This window comes from Cornus florida, unplaced genomic scaffold, assembly GCF_030987335.1.
Source record: "Cornus florida cultivar Cherokee Brave unplaced genomic scaffold, ASM3098733v1 CherokeeBrave_3.0.0_Hap2_Chr06, whole genome shotgun sequence".
Lineage (NCBI taxonomy): Eukaryota > Viridiplantae > Streptophyta > Magnoliopsida > Cornales > Cornaceae > Cornus > Cornus florida.
The window spans coordinates 74913456-74928829 of NW_026775576.1; the positions used below are offsets into that span (position 1 = coordinate 74913456).

The 15374-nt window shown below is 38.3% G+C and overlaps 2 protein-coding genes across 2 annotated transcripts; one reads left to right on the plus strand and one right to left on the minus strand.

Annotated features, from left to right (window-relative positions):
* Window positions 1-1252: 1252 nt before the first annotated feature.
* Window positions 1253-2126, minus strand: LOC132314357 (protein IQ-domain 26-like). Its single transcript, XM_059813234.1, has 2 exons — window positions 1894-2126; window positions 1253-1688 (listed from the first exon to the last, which is right to left on the minus strand). The coding sequence occupies exons 1-2, from the start codon at window positions 2124-2126 to the stop codon at window positions 1253-1255; spliced, it is 669 nt and encodes a 222-aa protein (XP_059669217.1).
* A 448-nt stretch (window positions 2127-2574) lies between these two features.
* On the plus strand, window positions 2575-9675 carry LOC132312085 (tropinone reductase homolog At5g06060-like). Its single transcript, XM_059810330.1, has 5 exons — window positions 2575-2757; window positions 2873-3080; window positions 7352-7568; window positions 7670-7776; window positions 9252-9675. The coding sequence occupies exons 1-5, from the start codon at window positions 2609-2611 to the stop codon at window positions 9429-9431; spliced, it is 861 nt and encodes a 286-aa protein (XP_059666313.1). The 5' UTR covers window positions 2575-2608; the 3' UTR covers window positions 9432-9675.
* The last annotated feature ends 5699 nt before the right edge of the window (window positions 9676-15374 follow it).

Genomic DNA, 15374 nt, shown 5'->3' on the forward strand with positions numbered 1-15374 from the left:
TCTTGTCGGGTTAGGGTTAGGGTTAAGGAGTTTAACCCGTGTAACCCGTTTATGACTCATTTAACTTAACATGTTATAAATCGTGAATAACTATGTAATATGTTATCTATTTAAACCCAATTACTATGGATAGTTAAGTCATTTCAATATAAACCTTATATATGCCTAGGGGTAACAATTCGTGTTAGCGTGTCATGTTCATGTCGACAAGATTACGATACGGACACGATTAGGGTTGATACGAACACGACACGATTATTATACATGTGACACGACACGACACGCATAACTTGTTTAATAAATGGGTTAAGAATTGACACGACATGAAAAGACACATTTAAATCATTTTTGACACGAATACGATATATTTATTCTACACGTTTTGCTAAATGGGTCATTTTTTATACGAAAACGACACGTTTATCTGACACATTTAGTTAATCGGGTTAATCGTGTCATAATCGTGTTTACAAGGTCAAACACGAATACGACACGTTTAGTTAGCGGGTCAATCCGTGTCGACACGATTATAACAAAAACACGATTAACTCAAACCCAAACCCGTTTATCTCGTATCGTGTTAGCGTGTCGTATCAAATATTGCCACCCCTATCTACGCCTTATGATTTTTCTTTTTATTTTGAATATTTGTGTTAATTATGATGATTTTTTTCTATTTTTTACTATTTGATTAAATATTAAATGTCTCGTTTTGATAAATAGGTCATTAAACGGGTTAATACATTTACTTGTTTAATAGACGGGTTAATATGTTTACCTGTTTAATAAACGGGTTACATTAATATTGAAGGTTCTTGACACGATTATTAAATGAGTTAGGTTTAATTTTACCTATTTACATCAAAACGACACGATTATAATTAAAAGAAGGGTAAAGTACATAGATACCCCCTGAGGTTTGGGGTAAGGACACCCAGGAAAAAGTTTGTCTATTTTTGGACAACAACACCCCCTTGTAAAATTTATCATCCAAATAAAGCCTTACATCATGTGAAAAGTCCACTTTACCCTTCACTATTTTATTAATTTTAATTATAAAATATCAAAAACTTAAATGACCAAATTACCCTTTTCATCTCTCTCTATATATAGATATATATATACACACACACAAACAACCAGTGACCACCACCCCCAACTGAAGACGCCGAAGAGGAGCTCTGCCACCGCTACCTCCTTGACCTCGCCGGAGCTCGGTCTCTAACCGCACTTAGGCTATTCTTGGACTCCATCATTCAGGTTTAGGCCTCTGCTTTGGAGCACTTTGGGACCTCAATTTGGCCTTGAATGATTGTGTACTGGCCATGTTATTTGGATAATTTATGTACTGCCGGAAATAAGTATCAACATAGACGTTCTTCACCGACGTCACCGGGGCATTAGACCCACCAGAATTTACAAACCGAGGGGTGCTTTCGGCCATAGAGAACCGGCATTCGTCGCCGGTTAGTCCCCAATCGATGTCTTGGGAGTTCCGGTGACCGATGATTGATAAACGGGTCAAAATTCGACATGGAAAGGGTGAGGAGAGTGTTTGGCCAAATAGGTCGTCGCCGAAATCTGACACCCAGGTTTTGGTTCTCTGGGATCTTGATTTGGGCTTGCCAGTGTCCACTTCCACAATCTTTGGACTGCCCTCAATGGTGTTTATGTCCAAAGATGTTGAACTGTATAATATACACACAAGCGGGTTTAGGTTCCGTTTACACTATGCTTTTTCACTACAACGTTTCGCCGTTACTACTGCGCCGGCAACGTTTCGGACCACCACGAGCCATCCGCATATTCTGATGACCCGAATAATTGATCCGAATGAACGAACAACCCGTCTAACGTAACGTACTCGCCGTTATTAATATTAATTATCACGACCAACAATTCTCAACCCCGAACGAGTTGTAACTCGGGATCTCATCATCAAACCCCCATAACTCGCCGAGTCCGACGGAACTCGGACCAACTCGGTCTCTTCGTTGTTCTCCGCCTCGCTTGACGACGCAGTCGACGGAGGGAAGCCAAGCTCGTCGTCGGAGGCTTCCAAGAGGTAGCCGAGCTCCGGTTAGGAATCTCCGACGTCTGACGTAAGATCTACAACATTCGCCCATGGAGCCGGCGACACTGAGATCTCTTCTTCTAAGCTTTTCATGAATGAGTCAAGGTCAAGACAACTGGTTTCGAGATCCAAGTCGTCGAGATTTAGGAGGTCATCCCTGAGTCTCTTTACCTCGGCTGAGTCCAGCTCTAACTCGTCCCATTCATCTCTGACTCGCTTCTCTCTACACCCACCATCGCAGCCACAACCACCATCTATCTCATCTCCCTTCTTCCTCTCTCTGTTCTCCCTCCTCCGGTGACCTGTATAATATACACACAAGCGGGTTTGGGTTCGGGTTTAAGATGGGTTTGGATTTAATCCAAAGGTATTTAAGTCAATTAAAATGTTAATTTAATTTCAAAGGATAATAAGGTCAATTTATCATTTTCAGGGTCTCTTTGTCCATTTTTCGAGTTATTGTCTAAAAATAGACAAATTTTTCTTTGGGTGTCGTTACCGCCTTGTAATTTTTTACCGTTAAAAGAAAATGTGATGGGACCGTTTGGTAATGGCCTACTAGTGGTTGCATTTGCAGAGAAGAGAGAGAAGAAGATGGCGAAGGTAGAGAGCAGCTGCGGATCTTCGCGATGGTCTCTCACCGGAATGAACGCTCTTGTCACTGGTGGCACTCGTGGAATCGGGTCTCTCTCTCAATCTATATATAATTTTTCAGTCTGATTAATGATTCTTGATCTAATCGCTCTTAAAATTCTCTCTAGGGATTTGATTTGATTTGATTTGATTTGATGTGTCCAGACATGCGATTGTGGAGGAACTAGCTGAATTAGGGGCTACGGTACACACCTGTTCTCGCAACGAAGCTGAGCTCAGCCATTGTTTGCAAGAATGGACCGGTAAGGGTTTCGCAGTCACCGGTTCGGTCTGTGATGCATCGTCTCAAGACCAACGCCTACAGCTCATGGAAAAGGTGTCTTCTCTTTTCACTGGCAAGCTCAACATCCTTGTAAGTCACAACACAGTCTCCAATTTTATACATACATTAGATTAGCCCCATTCAATTGTTACACGCATATACGTTTATAACTTTATATATATACACACACACATACGCTTTATTTGATACAGTTTGCTTTTCATAGTCAATTTTCAAAATGTTCTCTACAGAGATCTTTGTTTCTATGAGGTATCAAAGCTAATTCATTCCAATTCACTGAAGTAGGAAAAAAAGAAAAAGAAAAAAGCTAATTCATTCCTTCATTTCTTGCAAGTATTAGGGCCAATTTGAAATTGGGTTGTGGGGAAAAAATAGGTTACAACGAGTGAAAAGGGAAGTTGCTTTCCAAAATTGTACTCCCTTATCATTCATTCACATGAATAATTGAAGAAGAAAAACTCAAATTTATAGCAGAGGTGAGTTTCAGATCTATAAGATAGATGAAAACCCTTTCTTTTACGACACCCCATACAATTTCAGTTATAATTGACTATTTTCTTATAAAATAACAACATTAAAACATATCATGTATTTAAATGCATAGAGACCTAAATTTCCATAAGATGCATTCCTAAGCTTGCTTTGTTGCAGCAAGATGATCAGTCTGAGAGTCCTAGAGATAACGTGTCTATATACCCGTATCCAACTTTTGGACACATATTCTCTTATCATAAGATTTGGGATTCGAGGAAGTCCAACACTTATACACACCCACACCCTATACAATTAACGTCGTATTGCCGTATTGGTAAGTAGATCCAAACTTTATGAAACTCTAAAATTCACTATGTAAGTAGATCCAAACTTTATGAAACTCTAAAATTCACTATGTTGGACGGGACACTATTGTCACGCCCCGCCTATGGAGGTTGTGCCACGCAGGCGACACGCAGACGCTGAGGAGGACGCTGCATGGCAAGTGGAGTTTCTAGAGTCTTCCGGAGTAGTCTAGAGTTATGTGGAAGATTCTAGATATGTGTAGAAATATGTAGAAGTGTGTGGAAGGTTCTAGAGTTCTCCAGAGTTGTGTGGAGTAGTATGGAGAGTTCTAGAATGTTGTAGATATTTATGGATAAGTATGGAAGTGTGAAGAAGGTGGGAGAAGATTCTAGAGAATCGATCTCCACCATCGGTTAAAATGCATCCTAGCCGTCCATTGGGGATGGGGATGCCTATAAATAGAGGTAGGACTTCATTTTGTGGACAACAAGTCCTAGAGTGAGTCTTGGGAGCCTTGTAGAGAGCTTGAGTGCTAGCCTTGTACAAAGCATTCTTTGAAGTAATAGAAGTGTTCTTTCCTTGCCAACTTAAGTGTCTTAGTGTGTGTGAGTGTGCAAGCCAAGTGAGGAGAGGGCGAGTGCAACTACAACACTAGTAAGCGCACGAGGGGAGTGTGTTGGCTAAGGTGTGTACGGGAATTAGGCTGACCAAGTACTTGCGAGAGTGGAAGCAACATCTTGGTGCCGCACGGGAGCAGCTAGAGAGGTGCTGAAACTCTAAGCCCGTGACAGTTGGTATCAGAGCAGGTTCGTCAAGGGAGCTTTGTTGGAGTAGACATGGCTAGCGGAGGAGACCACCAAGTCCACATCTTAGAGCAGAGCTTGGAGGAGAAGCTTGCCACACACTTGGTCTACACGGAGACTAAGTTTAATAGGCTCGAGAGAAGGATGGCGGAGCTCTACGAGCTGATTGATGGCATCGCCAACAAGGCGCAAGAGAAAGAAAGGGACTTGCATGATCGGGTAGACGACTTGCGCATGGAGATTGCCGAGTGCAAGAAGGAGTTCTCTCAGGCGCGCGAGGTCGTGGTGAAGCCAAGGAAGAAGAAGGCGCCGGAGCCCAAGGAGTACGATGGGGCAAGGAATGCGCGCCAAATTGACAACTTCTTCTGGCACATGGAGCGGTACTTCGAGTGCATGGAGATCGAGGATGATGAGGAGAAGGTGCAGACAGGCACTATGTACCTCACGGACACTGCCGCTCTATGGTGGAGGCAGCGCTTCACCGGTAGAGGCGCAAGAGCAGTTGACACATGGGAGGAGTTTAAGAGGCAGCTTAAGAGGCAGTTTTATCCCGAGTGCGTTGAGGACCTTGCCATGATCAACCTAAGGCGCCTGAAGCAGAAGGGCAGCATAAGGGAGTATGTGAAGGAGTACTCCAACTTGATGCTGGAGATCCCAGAGATGCCGGAGCGGCAACGCGTGTGCTTGTTCATTGATGGGTTGCAGTCTTGGGTAGCCACAGAGCTGAGAAGGAGGGAGCCTAGAGACTTGGCATCCGCAATGGCTATAGCGGAGCGCCTTGAAGACTTTAGGCACGATGACAAGAGGGCCATGTCTCCCAGGAGGGACCACGGCAAAGGTGGGGGAGACCAGCGCTTTAAGAAACGTGGCTCGCCCAAGTCCAGTGATGATGAGCACAGCGATGAGGAGAGACGCCCACGCCATGATAAGGGCAAGGACCGTGGAGAGAGGTCCAAGGCTAGTGGCAAATGGGAGCACCGCGATAAGGGTAAGTGGGAGCCGAAGTGTTACTTGTGCGAAGGGCCGCACATATTGCGACACTGCCCCAACAAGAAGGCCATGAGCGCCCTTGTGAAGGATAAAGGCAAGGGCAAGGTGGACGATGCGGGCAGCGATGAAGATAGGTGCATGGGGGCTATGCAGATGTTGAGTAGCATGGCGCATGACACCAAGAAGAAGGGTAAGGCAAAGAAGGTAGCTGGGGTGCGCTATGTGGATGTGCAGGTTGGTGGCAAAGCCGTGCAAGCGTTGGTAGACACGGGCGCTACACACAACTTCATTACCCCGGAGGAGGCGCAACAACTTGGCTTGGAGATGCGCAAGACGGAGGGCTGGATCAAGGCCGTTAACTCCGAGGAGGCACGCGTGAGTAGAGTGTGCAAGGAGGTGGAGCTATACATGCAAGGATGGAAGGGCAAGGCTGACTTCCAGGTTGCGGAGATGGACGACCACGACATGGTGCTGGGGCTGGAGTTCATGGATAGGAACAACGCCGCGCCACTACCATGCCTTGGTGCGTTGATGATACTTGGAGGCGAGGAAGACAAGGCCGCATGCATGGTGCCGCTCGTGGGCAGGAAGGAGAGTCCAGAGGTGGCAATCAACACGATGGAGCTCGTGAGGACCTCACATCTCCCGAAGGGCGCTCGTACGTTTGGGCTAAGGACATATGCGCAAGTGCTGATGACCTGCGAGAGGCTGGGTCAGCTGAAGAAACCGTGACGAGGGCGTCACGGAAATGGGTGGGGGAGAATGTCACGCCCCGCCTATGGAGGTTGTGCCACGCAGGCGACACGCAGACGCTGAGGAGGATGCTGTATGGCAACTGCATGGCAAGTGGAGTTTCTAGAGTCTTCCGGAGTAGTCTAGAGTTGTGTGGAAGATTCTAGATATGTGTAGAAATATGTAGAAGTGTGTGGAAAGTTCTAGAGTTCTCCAGAGTTGTGTGGAGCAGTATGGAGAGTTCTAGAATGTTGTAGATATTTATGGATAAGTATGGAAGTGTGAAGAAGGTGGGAGAAGATTCTAGAGAATCGATCTCCACCATCGGTTAAAATGCATCCTAGCCGTCCATTGGGGATGGGGATGCCTATAAATAGAGGTAGGACTTCATTTTGTGGACAACAAGTCCTAGAGTGAGTCTTGAGAGCCTTGTAGAGAACTTGAGTGCTAGCCTTGTACAAAGCATTCTTTGAAGTAATAGAAGTGTTCTTTCCTTGCCAACTTAAGTGTCTTAGTGTGTGTGAGTGTGCAAGCCAAGTGAGGAGAGGGCGAGTGCAACTACAACACTAGTAAGCGCACGAGGGGAGTGTGTTGGCTAAGGTGTGCACGGGAATTAGGCTGACCAAGTACTTGCGAGAGTGGAAGCAACGTCTTGGTGCCGCACGGGAGCAGCTAGAGTGGTGCTGAAACTCTAAGCCTGTGACACTATGCTTAGATGGTTCCACCTCCATCTTTTTTACTGTTCTTTACCAGGACCTGATTAAACTTGAGGAAAATTTTATATTTAAGAAGAAGAAAAATCCCTAGTCCAAGGAAACGTCTTCTTAGTGAAACTTGTTTTTAGTTCTAGTTGGAGCACATCAATTTCAAAAAGCTCGTTTTTCTTTTTTGTTTTCTAGTTCCTTGGACCTTTGAAAAAAAAAATTATTGGCATGACCCTCTAGCTCTTGATAATTTTTCTATGCTCTAATCAGATAGCATCACTTTAAATCATATACTCAACCATTTTGAATGTCTCCTATCTTCTGGCTGTAGATAAACAATGTTGGGACAAACATAGGGAAGAAAACCACTGAGTATACAGCTGAAGAATATTCGAAACTGATGACTACCAACTTTGAATCTACTTACCATTTATGTCAACTTGCATATCCGCTTCTAAAAGCATCTGGAGTTGGAAGCATTGTCTTCATTTCCTCTGTTGCTGGTCTGGTGCACGTTTCTTCTGGATCCATATATGGAGCAACTAAAGGTAACCATCATGGCTCGTCCCTTTCTGTTGCATTAGTACGGAAATGTGAACCTGGATGGATGTATATTTACAGGTTTTTTGTTCCTCTTTGCTGCTTGCAGGTGCAATAAATCAACTGACAAAGAATTTGGCTTGTGAGTGGGCGAAGGACAACATCCGATGTAATTCCGTTGCACCCTGGTTTATCAGAACGTCACTCGTACAGCATGTAATATTCTTTTATCTTGCGCATGGTCTTTTTGAATTCTGTTAATTTTCTTTTCAGAATTACTTGTATCAGGGAATTCATGTTCCAGATACTATAGAAATTATACCTGGTAGGTAGGGCTGCAACTCGGGCGGGTCCAACCCGAAATAACCCGAGCCCAGCCCTGAAATTTTGTGGGCTTGGGCAATGTTTTTCTATTTTCGGTTTAGGCTTGGGCTATATAATTTGAGCCCGAACTCAATTCGGGCTGGGCTTAGGTTGATATGGATGAAGCCCGAAGCCCAACCCGAGTCCGAAAATATTATATATATTTATAATTATACTTAAGTCACAAGAGTGTAATAGCCAAGTTGATAGTGTGTTTGGGATTTATGCTTAAGTTTTTAGATTCAAGTCATGGGTATGGGTGCAGCATAAATTGATTTATTTTTTAGACAAATTTTCTGAGGTGGGCCTAGCCCGAGAAGAGTGCCAAGCCCGCCCAACCCGCCCATTGCAGCCCTACTACACTTTCCATGTTCATCGAAACCAATGCATAATGCATTCTTGACTTAACACTCGTGTGTTCTCTGGAAAGTAGACTTGGTTTATGCATTTAAACAATAGCTTGTTGACCACCACACTAATAGATGCATCTTTCTTCATTGTGTAATTTGAGACCTGGTATACATATAAGAGACCATCTCAGTGATAATTATGCTCACACTATTAGATAACTAAAATATATATACGTAAATAATAAATCTAACTGAAATGATAATTAAAAATGAAATATGTCAATTGATGTATCATGGCTATAGTTCAATGTAATCAGTTGATGAACTACATCACTTCAAACCTTGCTATCCATTTCTATTAACAACTGATTCTTCAAATTACCTTAAGAGTTGAGACAAAATAAATTCAGTTCAGTTGATATCTCATGATTTATAGGAGCCCACGGCTGACCTACCTGTACCCCATATCCGGCCGTGTTTGTGTGTGTTTGCTGCCAAGGAACTGAGGGACCTTGGGATTGCATGTGTATCCAATTATGATATGACATGGGTTAGTTTTACGATTGACGTTGCCCTCATTAAATGAATGCTGGTAATCATGGGATGAACTGTTTTACTAATTAATGATCTGTTTTATAAGAAGGAGGTAGTTTCTGTATTGGGAAACGGGGATGGTTTTTGGACAATTCCATTTGTAGTGGGGTAGCATCACAAAATCCTGTGAATTATACAAGTCCAGAACTCGAGATCCTGTTGAAAAATTCTCAGGATTTTCCTATGGAAGAAAATAGTGATATGTTGGGATTCATACATTTCTTCCTTTGAGTTCTGCAAAATTAACACTTCCTAATTGAATTATACTTAGAATTCTACACTTCAGACATTATTTAAGCTATTTTTTATGGTGGACTTAAAAAATTTCACTATTCATTGTACAGAAAAACTTCTCCCTGACTCTGAATATTCTATTCCTTGCAGATGCTAGATAACAAGGAGCTCCTAGAAAGGATCATATCTAAAACCCCTCTTATGCGGGTTGGAGAACCAAAGGAAGTCTCGTCCCTGGTGGCATTCCTTTGTCTACCTGCTTCTTCTTACATCACTGGGCAGGTCATTTCTGTGGATGGAGGAATGACTGTGAATGGCTTTGAACTGTGAGTGGTTTCTTACCTGAACTACTTTACTAGAAAAGAAGAGTGCAAATAAGCCATTTCCCCCACTCGACGCACGGTCGAACAATCCTAAAACACTTTACTTTGTTGTAAAATGTTCCTAGTGTTTTTAGTAAAATGTTATTTCAGTAATGCATTGTTCCTGACTGCTGAGTGGCAATGATGTATTTCAAAGTTCTAAGATTTTTTATTGTCAGTAAACGAGTAAAAGATGCCCCGCTTTTCCTTTATTTTTTATGTGGGGGTTGGGGTTAGGGATGGGGGTTGAGGAAGTTTAGTTCAAATTTTCTAATTGATTGGATTATCTGATTATAACTTACAAGATTAGATTTGGTTATAATGATTTTATTTTTTTTTTTTTATTTTTTTTTTTTTGTAACTATGTTATTTGATTCATTGAATATGATTTTTTTTTTTTTAGTATATTTACTTGTATGAACTCAATTTTGAATAACTATGAAGAATTGTTGTGAATATACTGAATAGAAATATTATGAATCAATGTTTTAATTTTTACATATATTTATTGTTTTGGTTCAAATTATATATATACTGATATACAGTGGCGTTCCATTGCTCCCGGAAGAGCATAGAGTAGTATACTCACTTTTAATCTTGACCTTAAAATCTAATCCTATGGTAATTAATTAATCAGGGTTTGTTTTTTATATTTAAGGCAATTGCTTCTTTTTTTTATTACCATTCTATATTATTAATAGGAAATGACAAAACTATACAAGTTTTTAATGGAAACAAAATTGGTAAAACTTTTCTTTTATATCTTTTATACAAATTCCTTCTCATCTGAATTCTCAAGCCATACCAATTAAAAATAAAAAAAAATTAATTATTTCTAATTTCTTCAACGATAGAAGGTTGAAGCATAGAAGGCAAATTAAAAAATTGAAATTTCCAATCCCTTCAACAATAAAAGGTTCATTCCCTTCGTTCCTATCTGTTCAGTCAGGGAATTCTCAAAGCATGACAATTAAATTTTTTTTTTTTTTTTTTTAATTGGTATGTTTTGAGAATTTCCTTGCCAAATGGATGGGAAGAATTTATTTATTTTTTTTATTTTTTATTTTTATTTTTTTGAGAATTTCTTAATTAGCTTGCTATACATAAGTTTGTTATTCATGTTGATTTCTATTTGTTATTCTTTCATCTCTCTAGCTACTTGAAGAGACTAAGAGAATTATTTTTTTTTTCATGTTAAATAGATTTATTAGAGTAAAACAATGTTCAAAGGACCATTTTTGCCTGTCTTTCTAACTACCTGGAGGATAAATTCACCTCACTCACTACTTATCAAAACAAAAAAATTACCTCATTCACTGTTTTAGTGAATCCAAATTTGAGATGAACAGTTCAAAAAAAATATTAAAAAAACTTAAATTCAATAATTATTTTACTTAGAATATTTAACTCAAAACCACATTCAATTCAGAGTTTCAAATTCTGCACCCACCTGTAAAGAAATTATTTCAAATTAAAATATGTATACTAGAATTGAATAATCTTCATTAGGGAAATTGAAGTTAAATGTTGCACCAAGTGACTAATATTTAACATTGTAAATTATGCTCAATTGAGTGATGTACAGGTCCCAAACAAAACGGTAGAGGTACACAATGAAATGAAATAATTTTAGAACATGATTGAATCCTTCCAATAAAAATTCTACATTGAATTCACGATAATGTCAACTTAATAAACAACCCAAACAACCTAGCAGAGTTGGTACAAGGCTTTTCTTCTTTACTGTATCTCCAACAAACACTTACAAAAAATGGAATTATGATTTTAACTAAGTAAACTCATAAAAAAAACTTTAAATAAAGCAAAAATAAATAAATAAATAAATGAAGACATACCTTGAAAATGATTCATTCACATCCACTATCGACATATTCTAACTCATTTGAAATATCATCATCATTTGCAGTTGACCTGTTTAAGAGAAAAGAATAAATGTTTCAACTATTTTAATAAAATTAAAGATAAAAAACAGTATGTAAGAAACTATTTTACCTATTATTAAGTATTGGACAATTTCTTTTATCATGGGTTTGTCCGAGTTTGCCACAATCATTACAACGCCTAGCTTTCGTCTTTATTTTTTCTTGCCATGACTTCAAACGTTTACCACACCCTTTTGCCCTAACTTGAAGGGGATCATTAAAACTTCGTTGTTGAGGAATGTCGAGTTGCTTCTCTTGCACATAACTACTATTCTCTTCAACTTTAATTGCTTTACTGCCTCTGACTTGTTCAAGAACTGTTTCCAATGCCCTTGTTAATACTTCACTCCATTCTTCCATGACTGCAACTTCATCAATGATGGTAGCTGCAAATTGAGATAATTTAGTGCGCCTTATCAAAATAGACTTATCCGGTGCATCTTTAATCTCCACACCATCTTGACCTACAATGCTTTCAACTCTTGCAAACTTCATCCATCTTTTCTTGATATAATATTTTGGCAAAAACATGATTTGTTTTATTTTGAAAAATGCAAGAATGTGCCTACATGGGATGCCTTCAAATTCAAATTTTCGACAATTGCAGTTGACCACATCAGTGCCTTTATCATGTAAAAGTCTTCGCACTTTAAATTTCCCTTTGCACACTTTGGTAACCTCATAAAAACTTTGATTTTCACCCTCTGATATAAAATTTATTACATAACCACTACTTTCGTAAAGCTTGACTTGGAACTTATGAAAGTATTGTTTTGTATACAAATCCATAATTTGCATCTCCATGGGCATCGCGGATCTTAACTTTGGCTGTTCATTGACGTCAACATGGTTGTCAGTCACCTCTTCATGCCTCAAATGACTAATTACCCTGTTGAATCTTATAATAAAATCCATTAATGAATTATTTTTATCGCATTATTTTTTGAAGAATGCATGTGAACTTTCTGCTCTTTGACTGCTTGACATTCCGGCAGAAAAATATTTATTGACAAATACAGGAACCCATCTATCACGTAGTGCGAACATTTTTTTTAGCCAATGATTATCAAGTTGCTTACTTGCTTCCAATGCATCATTCCAAGTTCTTTCAAATTCTTCTATAGTCTCTGAATTCCATATAGATGATTTGAAAAGGTCATAGTGATCTCGAAAAATCATTGAGTCTAACTTTTTAGGAAATATTTTCATGATGTGCCAAATGCAGTACCTGTGGAAGGTGTGTGGAAGTGCTTGAGCTATAGCCTTTTCCATTGTTGGATCTTGATCATTGATAATAATGTTCGGTTCACATTTTGGCATTGCCTTTAGCCAAGTCTCAAATAGCCAAATGAATGAATCAACTCTCTCACCACTTAAGAAACCACATCCAAAAATTGTTGTTTTCTCATAGTGATTAACACCTAATAGTGGAGCAAAAACCATACTATAACGATTGTATGCTTTTCTTGCAGTGGCGTCAACCCAAAAGCACCTAGTCATCCGACCATTTTCATCCGAGTCAAATTCGAAAAAGAAAGCAGGATTTTTTTCTCTCTGTGTTTGAAAGTACTCATACAACATATCGGCATCATGACCTTTGAATTTTTCTCCCACATCTCGCTTGTAGTTTCTGAGATCTCTTTCAGTACAACTAACAATTTGAATTCCACCGGCTTGTGTTTCTAAAATATCACACTATTGATATGTAGGCATATTTATATTTCCAAATTGTTGAGCCAGTGCTTTTTTTGCATTTGAAACCTTGCGATGTGACCTCAAAAGGTGTATTTTGCTGGGGGTTGCAAGCGGATGGCTATGACCTTCATCAAATTGACTGACTATATAATTTTCTCCACGTTGAACTACAATCAATCTTGCTTTGCACCCTTCACGTACTTTTCCTCGACGCCTTTCTAATTTCTTTGACCCAATTTCAACATTATCATTAATTTCTTTTTCTTTTTCTTTTTTTCTTTTGTAGGTTGTCTCATCTGTTTCTCCTTCTTTATAACAGACATATTGTCTCCAATATATTTCATGGCTATCCTTATTCTTTTTATTCTTATCAATCTGCACACTAAAACCCGCTTCACGTGCATACTTGTTATAAAAATTGTAAATCTCATCTAAAGACTTGAACTCCTAGCCTTCTTTTGGTTTTTTCTCATAAGCAACTTGAGGAATATATATTTTCTCATTTTCATTTTCCCACAATCTTATACCATCCATACCTGAATAAAAATAAACGTTTAGCAAATAAAAAAAATTTAAATAAAGTTCTCTATTAATTACCGAAAAAAAAAAAAAAAGCTATTTATTAAAATTTTGTAAATAAAGGACACTGGAAAAACTTAGAAATGGTACTGAAATGATATTTATACACCTTTTGGCATGCTCTCATAGTATTAACACTTTGAACATTCTAATTGGTATATATTAAACGTCACCATGCAATTTGAATCCAACTTTAATACTCAAAGCTTTTATTTGAGGTCAAAACCATGATTTATCCAAAAGATGGAAGTACCATGGTATTCCAATTACTAAGTATCCTTTATCAATCAACCAAAATAAAATAATAATAATAATAAATTTTGATCACACAGTCTGTAACAAATACCTTACAATGATACAAGTTATGGAAGATATGAAACAATCAACAAGAGATTTTAGAGAGATACCTTTTAATAAATTGACGAAAGGAAGTATTACTGGATGATGCAATCAACAAGAGTTGCAAAGAAGAGATGTGCCACGCTAACGCCTATGTCAGAATCTATGCGAATTTTTCAACTAGTATGTTTTGAAAATTCCCTGGCTAAACGGATAGAAACGAAGGGAATGAACCTTTTATCGTTGAAGAGATTAGAAATAATTAATTTTTTTATTTTTAATTGGTATGGTTTGAGAATTCGGATGGGAATGAATTCGTATAAAAGATATAAAAGAAAAGTTTTACCAATTTTGTTTTAATTTGTTTCCATTAAAAACTTGCGTAGTTTTGTCATTTTCTATTAATAGAATGGCAATAAAAAAAAAAAGGAAGCAATTGCCTTAAATATAAAAAACAAACACTGATTAATTAATTACCGTAGGATTAGATTTTAAGGTCAAGATTAAAAGTGAATATATTATTTTATACTCTCCAAAGAGCAATTGAACGCCAATGTATATATATATATATATATATATATATTATTGTTATTAAAAATGTCCCACAAAAGGAAATTCCTGACTACGCCACTTTTCTCTTTCTTCTTTCCATCCAATTATTTTCTTTCATACGGAACAGAGAGCATTAGTGTCAATTAATTTTTTTGTTGATGTGTGCTTATTTTTTATCAGGTTTCTTAACTTGCCTTGTTGTATTATTGCCTTGTTTGTAAATGATGTAGCTGACCTTTGTGCCCATATTTGTACTTTTATTTTTAGAAAAAAATATATATACTTTTTGTTTTGAAAATTTGAGTTTTTTTTACTAAAAAAAAAAAAACCAGGAAAATTGAGCATGTACTACTTAGATTCCTATGCAACGATTAAAACATTTGAAAATTTCAATCAAATAATGTGATTTCTTTTTTACTTTAATCATTTCATACCAAGATATTGGATATCGGAATTTATAATTTCTTTTTTCTCTTTTTAATGGTTTCTACATATTTTATTAGACCAATTTTTATCTTTACAAAATGCCCCCTTAAAGGTTATCGGAAGTTAATTTTCGACCAACCGAAGAACACAATTACTAATTTACCCTTACTTATTAATTTATTATAATAAATCAAAATATCTGCTATTAATAAAATGACTACTTTGCCCATGTCTTTTTTCCCCTTTCCTTGTTTTTGCCTTCTTTTTTTTTTTTTCTTCTCTCTCTCTCTCTTTCACTTACTTCGCCACCCACCATCACCATCACCCCTCTTCTCTCTTCCCCACTTATGACGCTACCCATCATCTCCACCACCCAT

Coding starts and splice junctions, on each gene's coding strand:
- LOC132312085 (XM_059810330.1), top strand. CDS start 2,609: ATGGGACCGTTTGGTAATGGCCTACTAGTGGTTGCATTTGCAGAGAAG. Junction 3,081..7,351: donor CTGGCAAGCTCAACATCCTT/GTAAGTCACAAC, acceptor TTCTGGCTGTAG/ATAAACAATGTTGGGACAAA. Junction 7,777..9,251: donor GAACGTCACTCGTACAGCAT/GTAATATTCTTT, acceptor TATTCCTTGCAG/ATGCTAGATAACAAGGAGCT.
- LOC132314357 (XM_059813234.1), bottom strand. CDS start 2,126: ATGGGCGAATGTTGTAGATCTTACGTCAGACGTCGGAGATTCCTAACC. Junction 1,689..1,893: donor TTCGGGGTTGAGAATTGTTG/GTCGTGATAATT, acceptor TATATTATACAG/TTCAACATCTTTGGACATAA.